Below are 16,913 nucleotides of genomic sequence, written 5' to 3'. Positions count from 1 at the left end.
AATTATAAATTGCTACGGCGAGGTCCTAACTAAAAGTAGTATCATTATCATCATCATTACCAGCCCATCTAAAAGTAATATCATTATCATCATCATTACCAGCCCATTACCAGCCCATCATCATTACCAGCCCATCTGCAGGGCAAAAGCCTCTCCCATTATTCTCCAATTACCCCAGTCCTGTGCCAACTGTGACCAATTTATCCCCGCAAACTTCTTGATCTCATCTGCCCATCTAACTTTCTGCCGCCCCCTGCAACGCTTGCCTTCTCTATGAATCAACTCTGTTACCCTTAATGACCAACAGTTATCTTGCCTTCGCATTACATGCCCTGCCCACGTCCATTTCTTCTTCTTAATTTTTACTAATATGTCTTTAACACGCGTCGCGTTTGTTCCCTGACCCACTCCGCTCTCCTCTTGTCCCTTATTACACCTATTATTTTCCGCTCCATTGCCCTCTGAGTCGTTCTCAATTTAAGTTGAACCCTCTTAGTGAGCCTCCAAGTTTCTGCCCCGTAGGTGAGTACCGGTAAGATGCAGCTGTCATACACTTTCTTCTTCAGGGACAATGGTAGGCTGCTATTCATCATCTGAGAATGTTACTGAGGTATTCTCCATTAACCCTTACTCCGACTTGTTCCCAATCCAACGTTCTGAATACTTCTTGTAAACATGCTGTGAATAACATTGGAGAGATTGTGTCTCCTCGTCTGACGCCCTTCCTTACAGGTATTTTACTGCTCTCCTTATGGAGGATGATGGTAGCTGTAATATAATATAGTAATATAAAAGTAATATAGACATGTCTGAACCCGCTCGAAGGCGTTGAAAACTCGCGTTAATACCATTCATACATTGCGCACAAGTTGTCCCGAGAAGTAAACATATCAGCCGTACAGAGTACTAGTGATCGTTTTATCAAATCAGAGCATAAATATGAAAAAACATTGGAGTAGAAATAGGCACTGCTTAAGCCAAACGCAGATCATAGCAGCACTTTTAATCGTGTGCGGCGAAGCAATTCGCTCACCGTTCTCACGTAGTCGTTCATTTGCCAGGCAGGCAATTGCGCGCAGTACGTGCGGTGAGATAAACTTAGCGGCACTTTTCCTTCGGTGTTGTAAAGTCTACTGTCTATGCACATACAGTACATGTCACGTCGCAAGTGTTTCATAATAAATTAATAGCCTACTTTTCTCGGCATCAGTTGCATCGTCCTTGGCGTTACCTGGTTGCGTACGAGCTGTCGCTGGCGATGGTAGCAACTATTAGACGCGGCGGTGTCGCCGGGAGCAAGCAAGTTGCGTATTGCTTGTCCGGATTATTAGGTTTGTCGACAACCTTTTTGTCTAATTTGCATCAAAACTGCGAGGAGGGGGAACACAGTGGCCCCAACAAGACACACGCGGTCGCATAAGCACAGGAAAATGTGTTCTAGCAGACGACAGCCTAACCCGGCGTGCTACAAGTGACGTCTTCCGTAGGTGGTGCCACGGTATGTCCTCGAGGCCAATACGCATGTAAAAGGCGAGAGGGGGCTGCTTAACTTCTCCGTTTCCTTGTTTGTGTGTGAGGTGGTGGGTTACGAGGCTGCATCTCATAGTTGCAGGAAGCCGGCCGTGGCCGCGCGGCCGCACGGGCGGTCGGCCACAACCCTCCGCTTTGCCGCTCGCTGACCAATCTTGGCTGAAGCGGGGAGCCGGCTGTGCGGCTGTGAAACGAGACACGTGAAAAAGAAACGCGGGAACTGGAGAAAGAATACTCTCGCATCAAAAACCCTGGTTTGTTATATTGCGCACACCGGTGCCGTCACTGAAATGAGGCGGAGGCATTTTCGCGTGCCACACGTCCATCGCACGGTGTGATGAGAGTAGGGAAGACACATGCATCTTCTGCCGCACCCATGTTGTGGGAGGGGGGACGCAGAAAGGAAGAGATTTTAGTTGAGGCTAGGCGCCTTAAACGAGCAGATTGACATCATTGTATGGTCTTCCAGAGCATGCGCAGTACCACGCATTTCTCCGAGCCAGTTTGATTTGTTTCGAAATGCTGAGCTTTGCAATGTTCTCGGGTATGGGCATGATCTGTGATCGAATAATACACAGTCAGGCTAGCATATTACTTGCCCATCTCAGCTGGTGGTGGCAATTGGTTCATGCTGGCGGCGGAAGGAAGCAAAAGCAAAACATAAACAAAATGCAGCACTCGCTGTATTGACGACCAGCACATAGTCGGGAAACAAACCGCGACCTTCTTCGCTCAGAACTGACACTCCGCCACTTCCACGACAGTACCCCACAAAACAGGGGCACCGTAAGCATCACCGAACCAGGAACAATAAAATACTAAACCGCGCGATAAGGACGCAACCAAAGAGACACGCGACTAGGAACCATAACGCTCTCCCGACACCAGCCAGCTTTTCAATAGCGTTGTCAGCTCCAGACGACCGCGCGCAAACAAGCTCGTGTCTTTTCCAAAAGGAGATACAGAGTCAGAGACGCGTCAGCCTGGCTACACACTTCTGGTGGCGTATAATGCACGCGTGACACACGCTGGCATGCCAACCGCACGCACGGCGGGGCGTTGTGGTGACGCCACAAGGCGTCAGTTCGCGTGTACAAACAGACGGCGGCGCTAAGGTTCGAGCCATTCAGCGTCGCCTTACTAGGCAAGCACAAAAGATGTGTTGGGAACCGACGTAGTCGTCGCGCAGCGGAAGGGAGTTCTTTGTGAGAACGGCCGAGCTTATATAAAATCACGCAGAGAGGCCCCTCACCTCGTCCCGTCGTGATCCATTTCCTCGGGGATGCGGCACACGTTCGCAGAGGAGTGCAGACACGTGGCCCCATTAATGGGCGACCCCGGCCGCTGAAGGAGTCGTCGGTACCCCGCGGGCAAAGACCTCCGCGGTGGGGGTAGCCCGCATAACGGGCCGAGTCGCGGGCGCGCACGTAGGCATAGGAAGACGTCCAGTGGTCAAATGTCTCGTCGACCTTATTGCCTGCTCTCGGCGAGGCGGACGCACGCGTCGGGCGTCTGCGCGCTGGTCGCGAGCGACCGGATCACATCAACGAAAGCGGACACTTGGACGACGACGGGGAAGGTGACAGAATGCCCGCCGTCTCGCCAGCAGCCAGCGGCACTAGCCGAACGAGGAGGAGGAAAAGGCACTCGAGGCCTGTGCGTAGAACAAACCCGGCGCGTCTCCAACACCTGCTGCCGCGGCGCTGCCAGGGGCTGGCGGCGTTGACGGCAGCTGCGTCGGCCCCACGCTGCACGCACGCACACATGTACGCCGTCGCGTCGCGCGCTGCAGCAGCGACTGCGACGGGGCCCGCTGTGGCGGGGATTACGCCCCCGCTGCGCGCACGATGGGGGAGTCGACGCTCAAGCGCGCACGCCGGGAAGAACCGCTGCGTGCCACCAGTCTGGCACGCACCGGCGTCGTAGTACGCGCGGCTCAGCACGCCGAGGACGTCTGTCCTGCGACAAGTTCGTTCTGAGAAAGATTAGCGTCGGAGGAATTGCCTCCCGCTCTCGTTATTCTTGGCTGCGACGGCAACGAGCTGCCGTGTTGTTATCAGCCGTTGGGTGTAATAACCAGGGGCTGTTTGGTGACATTTCGGAGCTTTTATGTCCGGAGAGGCCTTCCATCAAGTTTTCAGGGTCGATGCTCTCAGTACGACCTCAAAAATACGCGTGTAAAATGCCCCCGAAATATTCTCCGAAAACCATCTCGAACTTTACTCACAGCTCATGTGATATTTTGTTTTGTTTTGTTTTGATCCACGCGGCTGTTACGTGCCGCAGCGACTGGGCACATGTCGTGTTCCATGCTGCGTATTGTCGTCGATACAGTAGCGTAGTTATTTCGCCAACCACCTGCTTTCAGTAACAAGGCTCGGTGCCTATCGAATCGGCCCTAACTGGGTCACTGGGGCAAGGCTTTTAACAGGGAAACTGTTCTTGGTCGAGGCTTTCATGGGACGAGCTGTGGTAACGCGGGCGCAGTGGTGTGCAGAGGGCATAGACCAGCGAGGGGAAGAGCTATCGTCAAGCGCAAGAGCAGCAAGTTAAAAGAATGCTTGGACGGGACGTTTATACAGGCAAAGCATTTTTAAGTCAACATAGCCGAGCAAAACGAAAACATTAGGCATTCTGAGGAAAGACATCAATACATAAGTGATATTTTCATTGTTCTTTTAATTGAAAGTACAAGGCTGTGATTGATTTTCGGGATAGAAAATAAACAATACTCCTTGAAAAAATGTTTTGACATCGAAATACAACAAGCGCGGCGCACCCCCTCCTCACCCCCCATGGCAGGGTGATCTTTTTGAAGCCTCTGTGTGTGACGCCGCGTGACTGCGTTGGCTTGATAACGTGACCCCGACGAGCTACGACGACAAGCCGGACACGTAAAGTGCTACGCTCTTAAAAGGCAACCCGACCTTAAGGGAATGATCCAAGCGCGATGAAATATAATAAAGACGCAAGATCAGATCGACGCACAACGGCATGTGATGAAGAGCTTATGAAATAAGCGCAGACCAAACTTTCGTGACGGAAAGAAAGCAAAGGTCGGCGAATGCTGCATTACATAGTTGCCATGCTTGCTGTACGTTTTTAATTACAAAATATAAAACAGTCTGAGTTCTTCTCAACCATTTGAAGAAAGTGTATTATGTTACAATAACTTGGATCCCGCACTTCTGTGGCATACTCAAGTTCAGGGCAAATTATTGTAGGGTAAAGCAGAAATTTCAAGGAAGGAGTCCTTGCTACGTTTCGTCGGAGATAACTGAAAATTCGGTTAGCCCATTTAGTTACATAATTACAGTGAACATTCCATGTTAGGTCGTTTTTAATATGCACTCCAAGATATTTATGCAATGTCATATATTCTAGAGGTGTGTTGCCAAGTCAATATGTTAGAAGTTGTTGATTTGCTGTAACACGTAAAATTTACGTTTATTAATACATAATTGCATAAGTAATGTTTTATACCACAAAGAAACTGTGTTAACGTCATGTTAGAGGGTGGTAATATCAGTGTCACGAATTATCTCCCGGAAAATTGCGCAGTCATTTGCGAACAAGTAAATACAGAAATTTAAATCAATAATCGAAATAAGAAACAGCCGATGGCCTAGTACGGGGCCTCGCGGTACACCAAAGTGCACTGCACTTGGCTGGGAGCTCATGTTGTTTCCTGAAACAACAAGTTCGATTAGTGAGGAAACATTCGAGCCGTGTTAGAAGCTTGGGATCTATATTGGGTTCGTTGAATTTATACAGTAGTAACTTGTGATAAACTTTATCGAAAGCTTCGGGAACACATAAAAAAATTATGCCTTCACCGAAGGAACATTGATCAAGGATAGCATTTAATTTGCGGGTGAAGGTTACAAGTTGAGTTTCACATAAAAAAAGTCCCGCCATCTCCACGAAGTGAATGATGATGAGAGGAGCGAAGCTAAAATGCTTATCGGTAAAACCGTGAAACATTCGCCCACACATCATATAAAGACTCGACACGTCAAGCTTTCAACCGCTCCGTTGACACGCCCGTCGACGACGTCGATGTTTGTGGTGATTATGTAGGGCTTGTTTGGGACGATGAGAATCTCCATAGGTGAGTTGGCGAATTCAGTGTGTGATATTTTAGCCACCTTGGCCGTCGCCTTCTGCAGAGCGTCTTGTATCGCGTACCCCCGGTACGTGTCTTGAGCTCGCAGGCGACGAACGACAACCTCTTCTTCTTCCTCTCCTCCTTGTTGGGTAGCAACGAACGCGTTGAACGTTTTGACCTCTTCGGCCAATCTTTGGTTGGCCAACACCTAGGGAGATCCTGCCACAATCATCATCATTCTGCCGTGTACGGCCGGGACAGGGCCCGAGCAAGAGGAGCTTCGCCCCTAAAACGTCTTCCCAAAGCCATGTTGGTAACGTGTAAAAACTGACTTAGATTCAAAAAGCTTAAAAGATTAGAAAACAAAATGAGCTCAAATATTTTACATGGAATGCTAGCAAGCGAAATGGGTCTGTAGTGCAAGAAAGAATGCTTGTCACCGGCCATGTGAAAAGATAAAGCTTTGCCGATATGTCATCCGCGTTATAGTGTACTTTCGTAAAATGACTGTTGAAAATTTTTTGTTAGAATGATTGGCGGTAGGAACAGCCATCTTTCGAAAACTGGGTAATCAGCTCGCTGCTGGGGGTGAGGAAAGCATCAGGGCATTGATCATGTTTTCTTGACTAACAATATCAATAATTATTTAGAACATGATTGGGTAGTTGTACCATCTATTAGTTGGCAGTGGAGCATTAATAACGCGGCAGAAACTGCATGGGAAAGCATTGTTAAGGCATAAAGCGCAATGGTCGGGAGCAGCGGTGTTTCCCGAGTCATCATGACTTAACGACGTATTGCGTTGCTTTGGTTTTGTGACGCACCAAAACGTTTTAGGATCATTAGGTAATGTGGATGGTAGAGTGGTATTTATGGACGTGTTTTTATCAGATTGTAGTTTTGATGTACAGTCGTCCATATGCTTAGCTGGAACATCAAATTCGAATTTGGAGTGGAATATGTCCAATATTCCGACAAAAGAAATTCAGGGAAGCTTGAACTCACGCGCAACACTTGAATGGCGAAGCTGCTGTAGGTGAGCATTGCCGGACAGATAGTAGAGTTTCAGTAACGTTGTTTATTTGCATAGTTACGGTTCTAGTAATTGTCGTCATATGCATCGAAGAGGTCGTCTTCTTCGCGGTGAGTGGTGGATTCAAAATCCTCCTCAGCATTGTAGACTTCCACCAGCTCTTCGTCATCGACTCGAGGCAGCGGTGGCGGGATCTGCAAGTCGTCTCGGGAAGGAGTGGCGCACTCGTAGCCATGTCTCCAATTATCCATAGTGGCTTCTAGAGAATGCGGCGGTCGCGGTGACCTCTCCCAAGCAGGGCGTCTTTTCATCTTTACGCTGGAGTGTTTTTTACATGCGCGCTAGCGCATGACGACAACGCTAGGGTCTTCTTTTTTCTTTTTTTATGCTGAAACCACTGCGTGAGCCGGGGGCTCGGCGGTCGCCGCGAGGCAAGCGGTAACGAGCGCTCTGCATTTTCTGGCTCGTCGGTGTGTTTGCCAGATTTTTTTTCTTTTTTCGCTGAAGCCACTGCGCGTGCGGACACGCTCGACGGTTGCCGCGGGCCACGCACTCACGAGCGTTCGCATTTTCTTGGTAGTTTTTCCTGCAAGGGGGAGCTTACGGCTTCTACAACAACTCTGCTGTTGTTCAATGTGTTCAACGAATGTTGTTCAACGAATGTGCAGGACTTAAGTGCCCCCGTAAACTTGAAAGAAATGCAGCAGTCGTGACGACTTTACCATACACCAAGGCACGAGGAACCCATAAGTTGGTGAAGCGTCGCTCCAGCTAAGACAGCGGATGACTGCACTCAGTAGACACCTGTTTAAAAACATTCCAGCGGGCGACGTTCGTGTATATATATCTTTACCGATCCGTGCGGACGCTTCTTTTTGTTAGATAGCCGCTCAATATGATAATCAAACCATGGGGAGTGTAAGCTTGTGGTGATAGAGCAGGCGGGACTATATTTTTTGGTGGTTCATCAACCACACTTAAGAACAAATTTCATTTTGTCTGCCAGCTGCGCTCTTCAAGTTAGTTTAGTGTGTTTTATAGGCGCAAGAGCGTGTGTGGCCAAAAAGCGCTATGTCTGTTCTCTGTGGTCTGTCAGGGTCTGTGTTAAAAACAAAACAACGGGGTGTGAGTGGTGTGCATTAAAACTGTTAATGATAGGTGTAAAGGTCCCTGCATTTGAAACGTGAATATGGTCACAATGTGAGCTTATAATAAAAATGGTACAGCGTAAAGGGCACCAGGATGTGCACGACACACGTCCTTTGTTCAGACAAGGGCCGTGAGGGCCTGGTTCGCACAAGGGGACCCTCAGTACCGCCTTCGCTCCGGAGGAAGCACGAGGTTACTCTCGATATTATATGAGTTTTAAGAAGTCAATGTCATGAAGCTATGAACGTAGGCGATTATACGAAAATATGGGTTGGTCAGACAAAAAACACTGAGGGGTGCAACGGAACAGTGTATTTGTGTAGTTTCGGAAAGTGCCTCTTCAGAACCCGCCGAAGAAATGCCAAGGTATTTTTGTTAAGACAAAAATGTCTTAAATATTTGCTTTAATGACAATGACGAATGATTGTTGTTTTCACCGGTTTCGATCGCGGGGCCTATCCTGTTGAATGACATCCAAGAATGACCACCTAAACCTGGTACATAAGTAATGTTCGAAACAAAATCAGGTTGGGTTTAGTACAGCGTGTTGTTGAGCTAGTTTTTTTTTTTGCGATAGTTGTCCTTGTCCAAAAGCGTTGTCCTTGTTTGTTCGTGGACTACTTGTGTGCAGGAAAATACGGAGCACAGGTCGACTGATTCCTCGACTGATATGAAGGGCGGAGAGAAAATAACGGTTCGCTAGTCATTTATTATTATGAATGCTAAAATCAGCAATAAAAATACCGGCAAGTGAGGATAACGAGGCGACACAGCATGGGTTATGTCATGAAGTTTGTTTCTAAATTCGGTAGTATATGCGCATTCTGTTTCCTCGCAGGAATAAAAAACATATTAGTGCCATTCCACTCGGTGAAAACCGATGACCTGCAAAGCTGGGCGGCCTCCACGGACTGCAATAAAGAAAACACGTTTCTTTGTAATTTATGACTGAGCGTATACTTCCTACCCAATTACCTGAATAAACTTTGGAAAGGATCGAGCTTTATCCTAGCGGACAAACGTAGAGCTGCCTCTTTCCCTCCCGCGTCATAGGCATGTTACAGTTTGTGTAACACACCAACCCAATCCACTCTACCACGGAGGACACCGGACCGATCGCATTGGGGTGTTTGATGGCCACGTCTAAACCTCACTCCAACACAACGGGCATGTCATCAGTAAGGGCGCAAAACCTTTAGCTGCGCGTGCCCCCCCTCCCCCCCCCCCTCCCCCCTTCCCTCCACTCCCAACCCGTGCAGGCATAAACCGGCAACCGGTTATGAGTGGATGCTTAGAAGTGAAAGACACTGTCGAACGTGTCGCTCTGAAAGCCTATAAGCTGCGCAAGTGATATTGGCGCATGTCGGCGTTTCAAGCGGGACACTTGCTGTTCATCCGGGTGGGACTAGCAGCTGCTCGACCGGTTGGAACTTGAGACGGCCATGGCGGCGGCAGTGGTTTTCCGTTGTTTTCGCGCCCATTCAAGTTTCTTTTCGGGCTGACGCTTCTTCAGTTTCCGCTCTTCTTCTTCCAAGCAAACGACAGACGTTCGTCCCATAGCGAGTTAACCCCTCGAAGGCCTCACCCTTTATTCTAGCAGACACACACGTGGGTGTCCCTTTCGCTGCCCAGTCGTGGCATATTACTGTCTGCGCAACACACCAACCGAGACCCAAACGGCTCCATTGTGGAGGACAGCTGACAGGGCGCATTGAGCCATGATACTCCCAGGTATAAATTTCCCACCCCCCCAACAGGCATGTCATGTCTATGGTGCGGCATTAAACCCTGCTGTGTGTGCATGCCCCCTCCCTTCACCCCTTCCTGTGCACGCCTAAACCGCCAACCAGGAATGGGGTCATAATTAGGCGTGAAATACACCGTCGAAGGAAGAGAGAAAGACTTTATATGAGGCCAGACTGAGACCTATTATTTTTCTTCCGCCAGAAGAACTATGACAAGCTGGTCAAGGAGGGTCGCCGACGCGGTAATTTCGCTTAGAATGGCTTTCAAGCTTAAGAAGAATTATTTGCTCACGCCGGCGTACTAACGGAGCAAGTTGCTTTCAAGCAGCAGGGAGCCGCAGCTAATGGGCGATATGGAATTTGAGGCGGCGACGGCCATGGCTACATTCTTGGCAGTGGCGGTTGCAGTGGCGGCGGCTTTCGGGCATTTTTACACTTATTCGCGCTGCCGTTGATTCTCCGCAATCATCTGATAACGGTGCTACGGCCGCTGCAAGCTGACTACACAACTTGTGAAAGAAGCATCGGTGGTGGCGACGGGAATAACCGTTGTGATAATCGTTGTGAAAGAAGGATCGGCGGTGTCGAGGAGGAGCCCCGGAATGGCGCCGAGTAAATCGGCTTCACCGGAATGAAAACTGGGAGGGGACGGTGGGGAAGGGGGGGGGGGGGGGGGATGAGACACACACTGCTTCGCAGTGAAAAAATGAGGACGAAAATTGGAGTCGGTTAAGGTGTAGATGAGGTTGTCGATTCGCACAGGTGTGATGCCGCAGACGAGAGCTGCCCAGTGTGAAGAAGGCCCAGCTCGTCCTAGCACCAGGAGAGGAGATATGCGCACGTGAGAGAGAGAGAGAGAGAGATCGGCGGCGAATTCGAACGCTTACTGCTCATCGCTGTTCATTTTTTGCTTCTCCTACGGTAATTTCATTTCGGGAGTACAGAAAGGGGCAAAAAAAGACAAAAAAAATAAACAAGAAACCGAACATGAAAACAAGAACAGCACGGAACTATCTATATTTCGTTTGGAGACGAACGTAAACCTAATGGCACGGTAGTGGCGTATTTGCAAATACCGATTTGCGTATTTTATAGCAGCCTTAAATCCCTAGTGGTGCCCCTGAAGGTCTGATGATCTAGTTTGGGCAGGACTTATGTGCGAACAATCTTTCCAGAGTGCGTAAAACAATGTTTGTAACCGGGACTGTTGCGCACTTCCTGTTATTGCAAAAACTGCTAATTGCATGTGTTACTCTTATTTGTGATGCTTTTTCTCGTCTGATCTGTGCTGTTCTATCTTTGCAGTGTGCACTGTTCAAAACCTCCACGTGGCATATATTGTACTTCCCCTTGGGGGGCAGAAGCTAGCCAAGTCGTTTGCACAGACATTTTTCCTTGCATCCTTCCACTTAAAGAATGCAAAATAAAAGAATTATTGCATCTGGTAACCTTTTTCCGATTTCACACAGATCTATGGTACATGCGGCATTCTCGCACTAGCAACACGAAAATGTTGTCTACGCACATGAGTACGGTCACCGAAGCATAATCTAACCAGCCTTGTTGGTAAGCGACACAGGTTGGTAACTTTTGTTATTTATTTCATTGGAATTTTTTCGTTTATTCTTAATCGTTTTCATTTAATACTATTATTAATAAGAGTTGAATTTATGTACTTATCTTTAATAGTAATATTTTTTTTACAATTCCATAATATTAAGTATTATTAACGTAAAGCTAGAGATTTGAGAAACAGGTTGGGGCGTGTTGCGACCGGGCGGGGGCACCCGATCCGAGCTCCGTGGCCTCCGACATACGAGTGGTAGCGTGTATGATGCGAGCGGCCAGCCGCTGTTGCAGCCGTGAAGAAGTCCAGAAGCCGTAGGCTAACGTAACTGTTTACTTCATAGCGAGAGGTGAGCCGAAGCCAAAGAACAATGCCCCGACGGGCGAGGTTACAATACAGGACTCGAGCAGAGCGACAACATCGATTCGCTGCTCTAACAGGAATGGTTTACAACGCTTGGGCAGCTCTATTTATACCCAAAAGCGACAACGGTCAAACGCAACGCACAACACTCTTTCCAGAGTTCGTAAGCCGTTCATAGCCTCGGGCACGTTGAGTCCGAGAGAGGGGAGAGAGGAGGACTCCGTTGCGATCGACGGGGCCTCTGTGTCCTTGAAGAGCGTGGAGACGAGCCACGCCGCCAGCCGCCGAAGTTTTGATGGGCTGAGAGCGAAGCGTCTGACGCGGCTTGTCGCAACTTGCCACCGACATGGTTGCGCCTGTTTTCAAAGGAGCACGCAGGGGCTTCGCCGCACAGCACAGGAGTGATGCGGGACAGTACGGCGGCGCTGGCCGATTCGTAACAGGCGTTGCAAAGTTATTTCGTCAAAAAGGCTGTCCGCTTATGAGCTCCCCCACCTCAGACCTTGCGCCCGTCACGGCAGTAACGAGCGAAGAAATAGCGCAGGAAGTTTTTCGGGTGCTGGCAGGGCTGACGGTGAACGCTTTTTTTCTGTATGCAAAGACGACAGTGCGGGTTGGGATCGCAAAACACGGCTTCGATTAGGCGTAAGCGGAGAACAGGTGCTTGCCCATTCACCACTTAGAAGGCAAGTGTATCGCATTCATTTCGGACACGCGTCTTCGTGCGGCTTTACGTGTCTTCTTATAGCAGCGTGATACACAGCGCCAAAATATGCGCGCACGCCGTTAACCGAAATGGTTCAGCCTTGTGCGTCCTTCATGAAGCAATTTATTTACACGTACTTGCCCTAGCAACGCTAGTTCAAAGCGTTGCCCTAGCAACGCTAGAACTGCAACGTTGGCCGCACGCCTTATTGGGTAGTCATTTAAAAAGAATGCGGGGGTAGCAATCGACTCACCAGCAGCGCAAGTACGGCTTTAAGCGCGCGCGTTGATGCAAGGGACCTCATAGGGTGCGCGGCTTTCTGTTGTTTACGCCCACTTACAACACATGGAAGAAAAGAACGGCGCGCATCTTGCAGGACGATACTCTATTTACGTGAACACGGAGGGGCACAAATGCTCAGTGAGCATGCCACCGGGCCGAGCAACGCCACGCAGCAGTTTTTTTAGCCGCTGTAAAGACGCGGTTCTGTAGCCTGGCGCGCAATTTTCCCAAATGCGAAAGTACCGGGTGTTCGCTTATGCGCTGTACATTTCTCATTATACCACAATTTAGTCCTTAAAGAAAAACCCTTATATATCATAGTCTGAGAAAAGGCGGTTGCGTTGTTGTGGCCAAAAGGTAGTCATAAAAAATTCTGCAGAAATTCAGAGAATTATCTACTAATGGGTATTTTTATGCCTCTTGTCTTGAGTGTGAGGTTTTACAGTAAAATGTTTTGGTTTTTCTAAATCCTGTCCCATCAATCATCTCCATTTACGCTATAATAATGATTCGAAGTGGAACATTCGCGAAATCTGCAATATTGTGGAAACGCAGGGCGTGATAGGGATTGCCATTTACCGTAAATTCTTAACATTTTTCTTATTTCTAAGTTTTTCAAAATTTTGTTCCACGAATTAGCTTCATTTACGTTATTATAACGACTACATTTATAACTTTCCCGAAATCTGCATTATTGTGGAAATGCAGGGCGTTACGCCATTCGCCAGTTTTCGTAATTATTGTACAGTTGTCTTATTTTTTTAGTTTTTCGAAATTTCGTTCGACCAATTATCTTCATTTACGCTATTGCCGCGAACCATTCATTGGGTTTGTTTATGTTTTGTTTTTTGCCGACCGGCTGCGCCGGGCTGTGTTATCTGTGTTATTCGTGTGCCAAGTGAAGCCCGTATTCCATTCTTATTTTTATGCCGCACGTGTTATGTCTTTTGATGGGGAGAGCGTTTCGAACTGAGGTCAACAGTCTATAATACTCTTCTTTGATCTGCAGTGTTCTGGATGAAATCGATGGTTCGAGAAACACTCGCGCGCGAAGATAAATTCCCGCAGAGCAGACGCCGCGGCATTCGACTTGCCGACGCTCGCCTGCACACGTCACTTTGTTGACTGCTGCTTTGACACCTGTGTATTCTTTGAGTTGTTATGGGAGCACAAGTTCTCTCCAATAAACGTGTTTTAATTCAAGACAACTGCGTCGTCTTTGGCTTCGTGACACTACTAAAACGATTACAGGTGGAACTTTCGCAAAATCCGCAATATTACGAAAATGCAGTGCGTTACACGGTCCTGGCCGTGGGTTACTCGGCAAGAAATGTACGCATTGAATACGTTATAAACGCGCGGCGTGGATATGCGACGCCTGGTGACGCGCAGCGTCACTTGTAGGCGCGGGGAGTTCGTGGCAGCAGCAGCGGCAGGTCGGCAGGGCTCGCCGCTCGCTTCTCGCGGCTGCCGCACCCAAAGCATTGAAGGACTCTGATAACACCTTTAGTTACACCGGTTTGATCCGACTAGGTTGGCTTCGGAGAATGAGCAGGTTTCAGCAGCGCCACGCACGGCGCTGGATGTGCCACCTGCGAACTGGTCGCGCTAAAACTCGCTACAGTGCAGTTGTGTAGCCCTGCTGCTGCATGCAGAAACATCACAAGCAAACATTTCACCCCCGATGCTATAACGCTTTCGCATTCGTACACGTAAGCAGTCTTAAATGCCTTCGCCAAAATTTTAGGGGAGAGTCCCCTTAGGGGCTGGGTCCTATCGTCGTTTCCGTCGTCGTAATGCCGTTCGTCTTATGTAGCTACGGTACTAAAACACAGGGAAACACACTTACACCTCGCCCTAGAACGTCACGCGTACTAAAAAAAACAACAAAAAAAAAAAAACACCGGGACACTCGTTTACGCTTCGTGCTGGAGAGTTTCGAGCTTCAAAGACAAGATACTTTTACAGCAAAGTTGTATAAACGGTTTTATCTCCGTTGGCAAAAGCGCCGAGACGCCAATAATTCACTTATAGACTGCATGCTTCGCCCCTCCCCAGGTTTCACGTTAGAGGAGATGGATTTTTATCTGTTTAGTCTGACAAGCTGATCAGGAATGCCTGAACCTATCGCGTTGGTCGTTCTCGAAAAGAAAAAAAGGATGGAAGAAAGAAAGAGACAACTCTTTAAATATTGCAACCGAACGCCATTCACCGCGAACCAGGTATTTGCAGTTCGACTCTCGCTATTGTATCTCCGTCTTTCAAAGAATCATTTTCGCAGATAACCTTTTTCCCCTCATAAAATGGAGTAGAAAAACGAGGTTTCTTTTTTGCAGCTTAGTCTCGTTATCCTTGCCTGACCCCGCTAGCCTCCTGCTTTATACAGCCGCCACTCCCTGACATTTGATTTCTTTTCATTGCGTCATTTTGCCACAGGGCATAAGTAACAGAAAAAAGCAGTGGACAAAACAGCACATAGGTACGACAGAGAGGGAAACAAACAAAAAAGAACAGAATGATGCGAGTGCACTACAGGAAACTATACATTCCAGTTTCGGAAATGAATTCCAACAGTTTCTGGCAAAGGGGGCCTAGCGTCCAACGACGAATATCGCGAGGGCAGCCTGGGCGATGTCCTGTACTGGCCTCCATGTGTCGAGCTCGGGCTGGTTGGAGCCCTGGACACGTCCCTAGGAAGTGTTCCAATGTCACCTCAGCCACAGGGGCAGGGGAGTAATGGCAGGTCGGGGAGGGATCCGGAAGACATTTGATTTTGAACGAAGCTTGAATGACTAAGGTTCCATTGATGTTTCATGTACCAGAACGAAAATTCTCGAGGCTCGAGTATTAGGAGCGCGACGCGTTGGAACACAACGTCCCGGTGGATGTACTAATGCGCTTACTGTGACCTGCAACACACATTCGTATTTACCGCTTTATACAACCTTCGTCTGGTACCCGTGGTTAAAGATCAAGTGCACATTACGAGCCCAGCGTCCGAATGAATTAGGCCTCACCTGTCGTTTATGCCAATAGTGATACTTTTGACGATATAATCGCCTGAACACTAATTAGCGTTGCAAATCATAGTGAGCGTGAGCGCGATAGTACGTCATTGTAACGTGGTTACCACCAAAGAGTGAATGAATAAATTTCTTGTCAGGAGGATTGAAAGGAAAGTCCACCAGGAGGTTAATTGGTCACACCTACGAGTGGACACCGGAACGCTTGCTGGTGTGGGGAAAGGGGATGACAGATTGATAGAGAGGAAAGACAGAAGAAACAGAGACGATATTGCCGGGAACCATGCATTGGGTTTGTTTATTTGTGTTTTGCTTTTGCCGCCCGGCTGCGCCAGCCTGTGTTATCGGTGTTGTGTGTGACAAGGGAGGCGCGTGTTCCGTTCTTTCTTTCTGTGCCGCATATGTGTTATCTCTTCTGATAGGGAGAGCGTTCCGAACTAACGTGCACAGCCTAGAATAGTCTTCGTTGATCCACAGTGTTCTGAATACAATTCGACTATTCCAGAAACCCTCGCGCTGAGTGATAAATTCCCGCTGGGCAGATGCCACGGCATTAGAATCATCGACGCTCGCCTTCGCACGTCACTTTGTTGACTGCTGCTTCGCCGCCTGTATTCTTTGAGTTGTTAGGGGAGCACAAGTTCGCTCCAATAAACTGATTTTCCTTGAAGACAACTGCGTCGTCTTTGGCCCCGTGACAATATTTACAGCTTAACACCATCACCACTAAAGTCGCACTCCGTTGAAAACACACCATTCAAAACATGACTTTAATCTCGAGCTTATACTTGGACACGCATGTTCAGTAGGTCAGTTAATAATAGACATCCTTTTTAAGACCAAAACATGACTTCGACTTCAAGCTCATGCGTCTCCTGTGCTTCTCAGATAAAAGGCAAAAAGCGAAAACGCCCACGTATCGAGATTTAGGTTCCCGTTAAAGATCCCCAGGTGGCCCAAATAAATCCGGAGCCCTGCAAAATTGCCCACCGAGTTCACTTCCTTTCTTTTACCTTTAGCATAAATCTCCACCGATCCCAATTTCTGTCTTTGGCCCGTTAAACGGGCCATGTAGACAAATTGCATGTTGGATTGCCTCATCAGAATAACACTGACACCAGTTTTAACGCAAACTTCGCTCAAATAAGCTATATAATTAGGCAAAAAAGAATAGCCATGCGACTCAATACCTCATTTCGCGCACTAGAACCTACGACGTATTATGGGCTGAGTCCGACAAAAGCAAACGCAAGTTAGGCAGGGCTTATAAGCTTGCAGAACGAGCTGTTTGCGCTTAAATTTAAAGCACTAAGAATGGTGGGGCAAACAGTAGAAGTTATGAAAGTGCCGGTGCGTACTGCTGTAGGTACTGCGCGCACTATGATTTTTATCCGCTCTTTCCAGCCC

At 48.2% G+C, this 16,913-nt stretch overlaps 1 protein-coding gene across 5 annotated transcripts in view; it reads right to left on the bottom strand.

Moving 5' to 3' along the window:
- The window catches only part of LOC144170851 (adenylate cyclase type 5-like), a 464,552-nt gene that overhangs the window by 231,475 nt on the left and 216,164 nt on the right, over positions 1 to 16,913 (bottom strand). The window contains exon 1 of one of the 5 annotated variants that reach the window (XM_077700875.1): positions 2,783 to 3,441. The exons of the other annotated variants lie outside the window; for them this stretch is intronic. Within the exon in view, the coding sequence (XP_077557001.1) occupies positions 2,783 to 2,802 (20 nt within the window). The 5' untranslated portion in view covers positions 2,803 to 3,441. Of the gene's footprint in view, positions 1 to 2,782; positions 3,442 to 16,913 lie in introns of those variants that run through there. 5 annotated transcript variants of the gene reach the window in all.

This window comes from Haemaphysalis longicornis, unplaced genomic scaffold (assembly GCF_048455015.1).
Source record: "Haemaphysalis longicornis isolate Haplotype H1 unplaced genomic scaffold, Haemaphysalis longicornis Haplotype H1 scaffold_2, whole genome shotgun sequence".
In the NCBI taxonomy this organism is placed as follows: domain Eukaryota; kingdom Metazoa; phylum Arthropoda; class Arachnida; order Ixodida; family Ixodidae; genus Haemaphysalis; species Haemaphysalis longicornis.
Note: the sequence above shows the minus strand (reverse complement) of the source record. Positions and strands in the feature narration are given on the sequence as shown.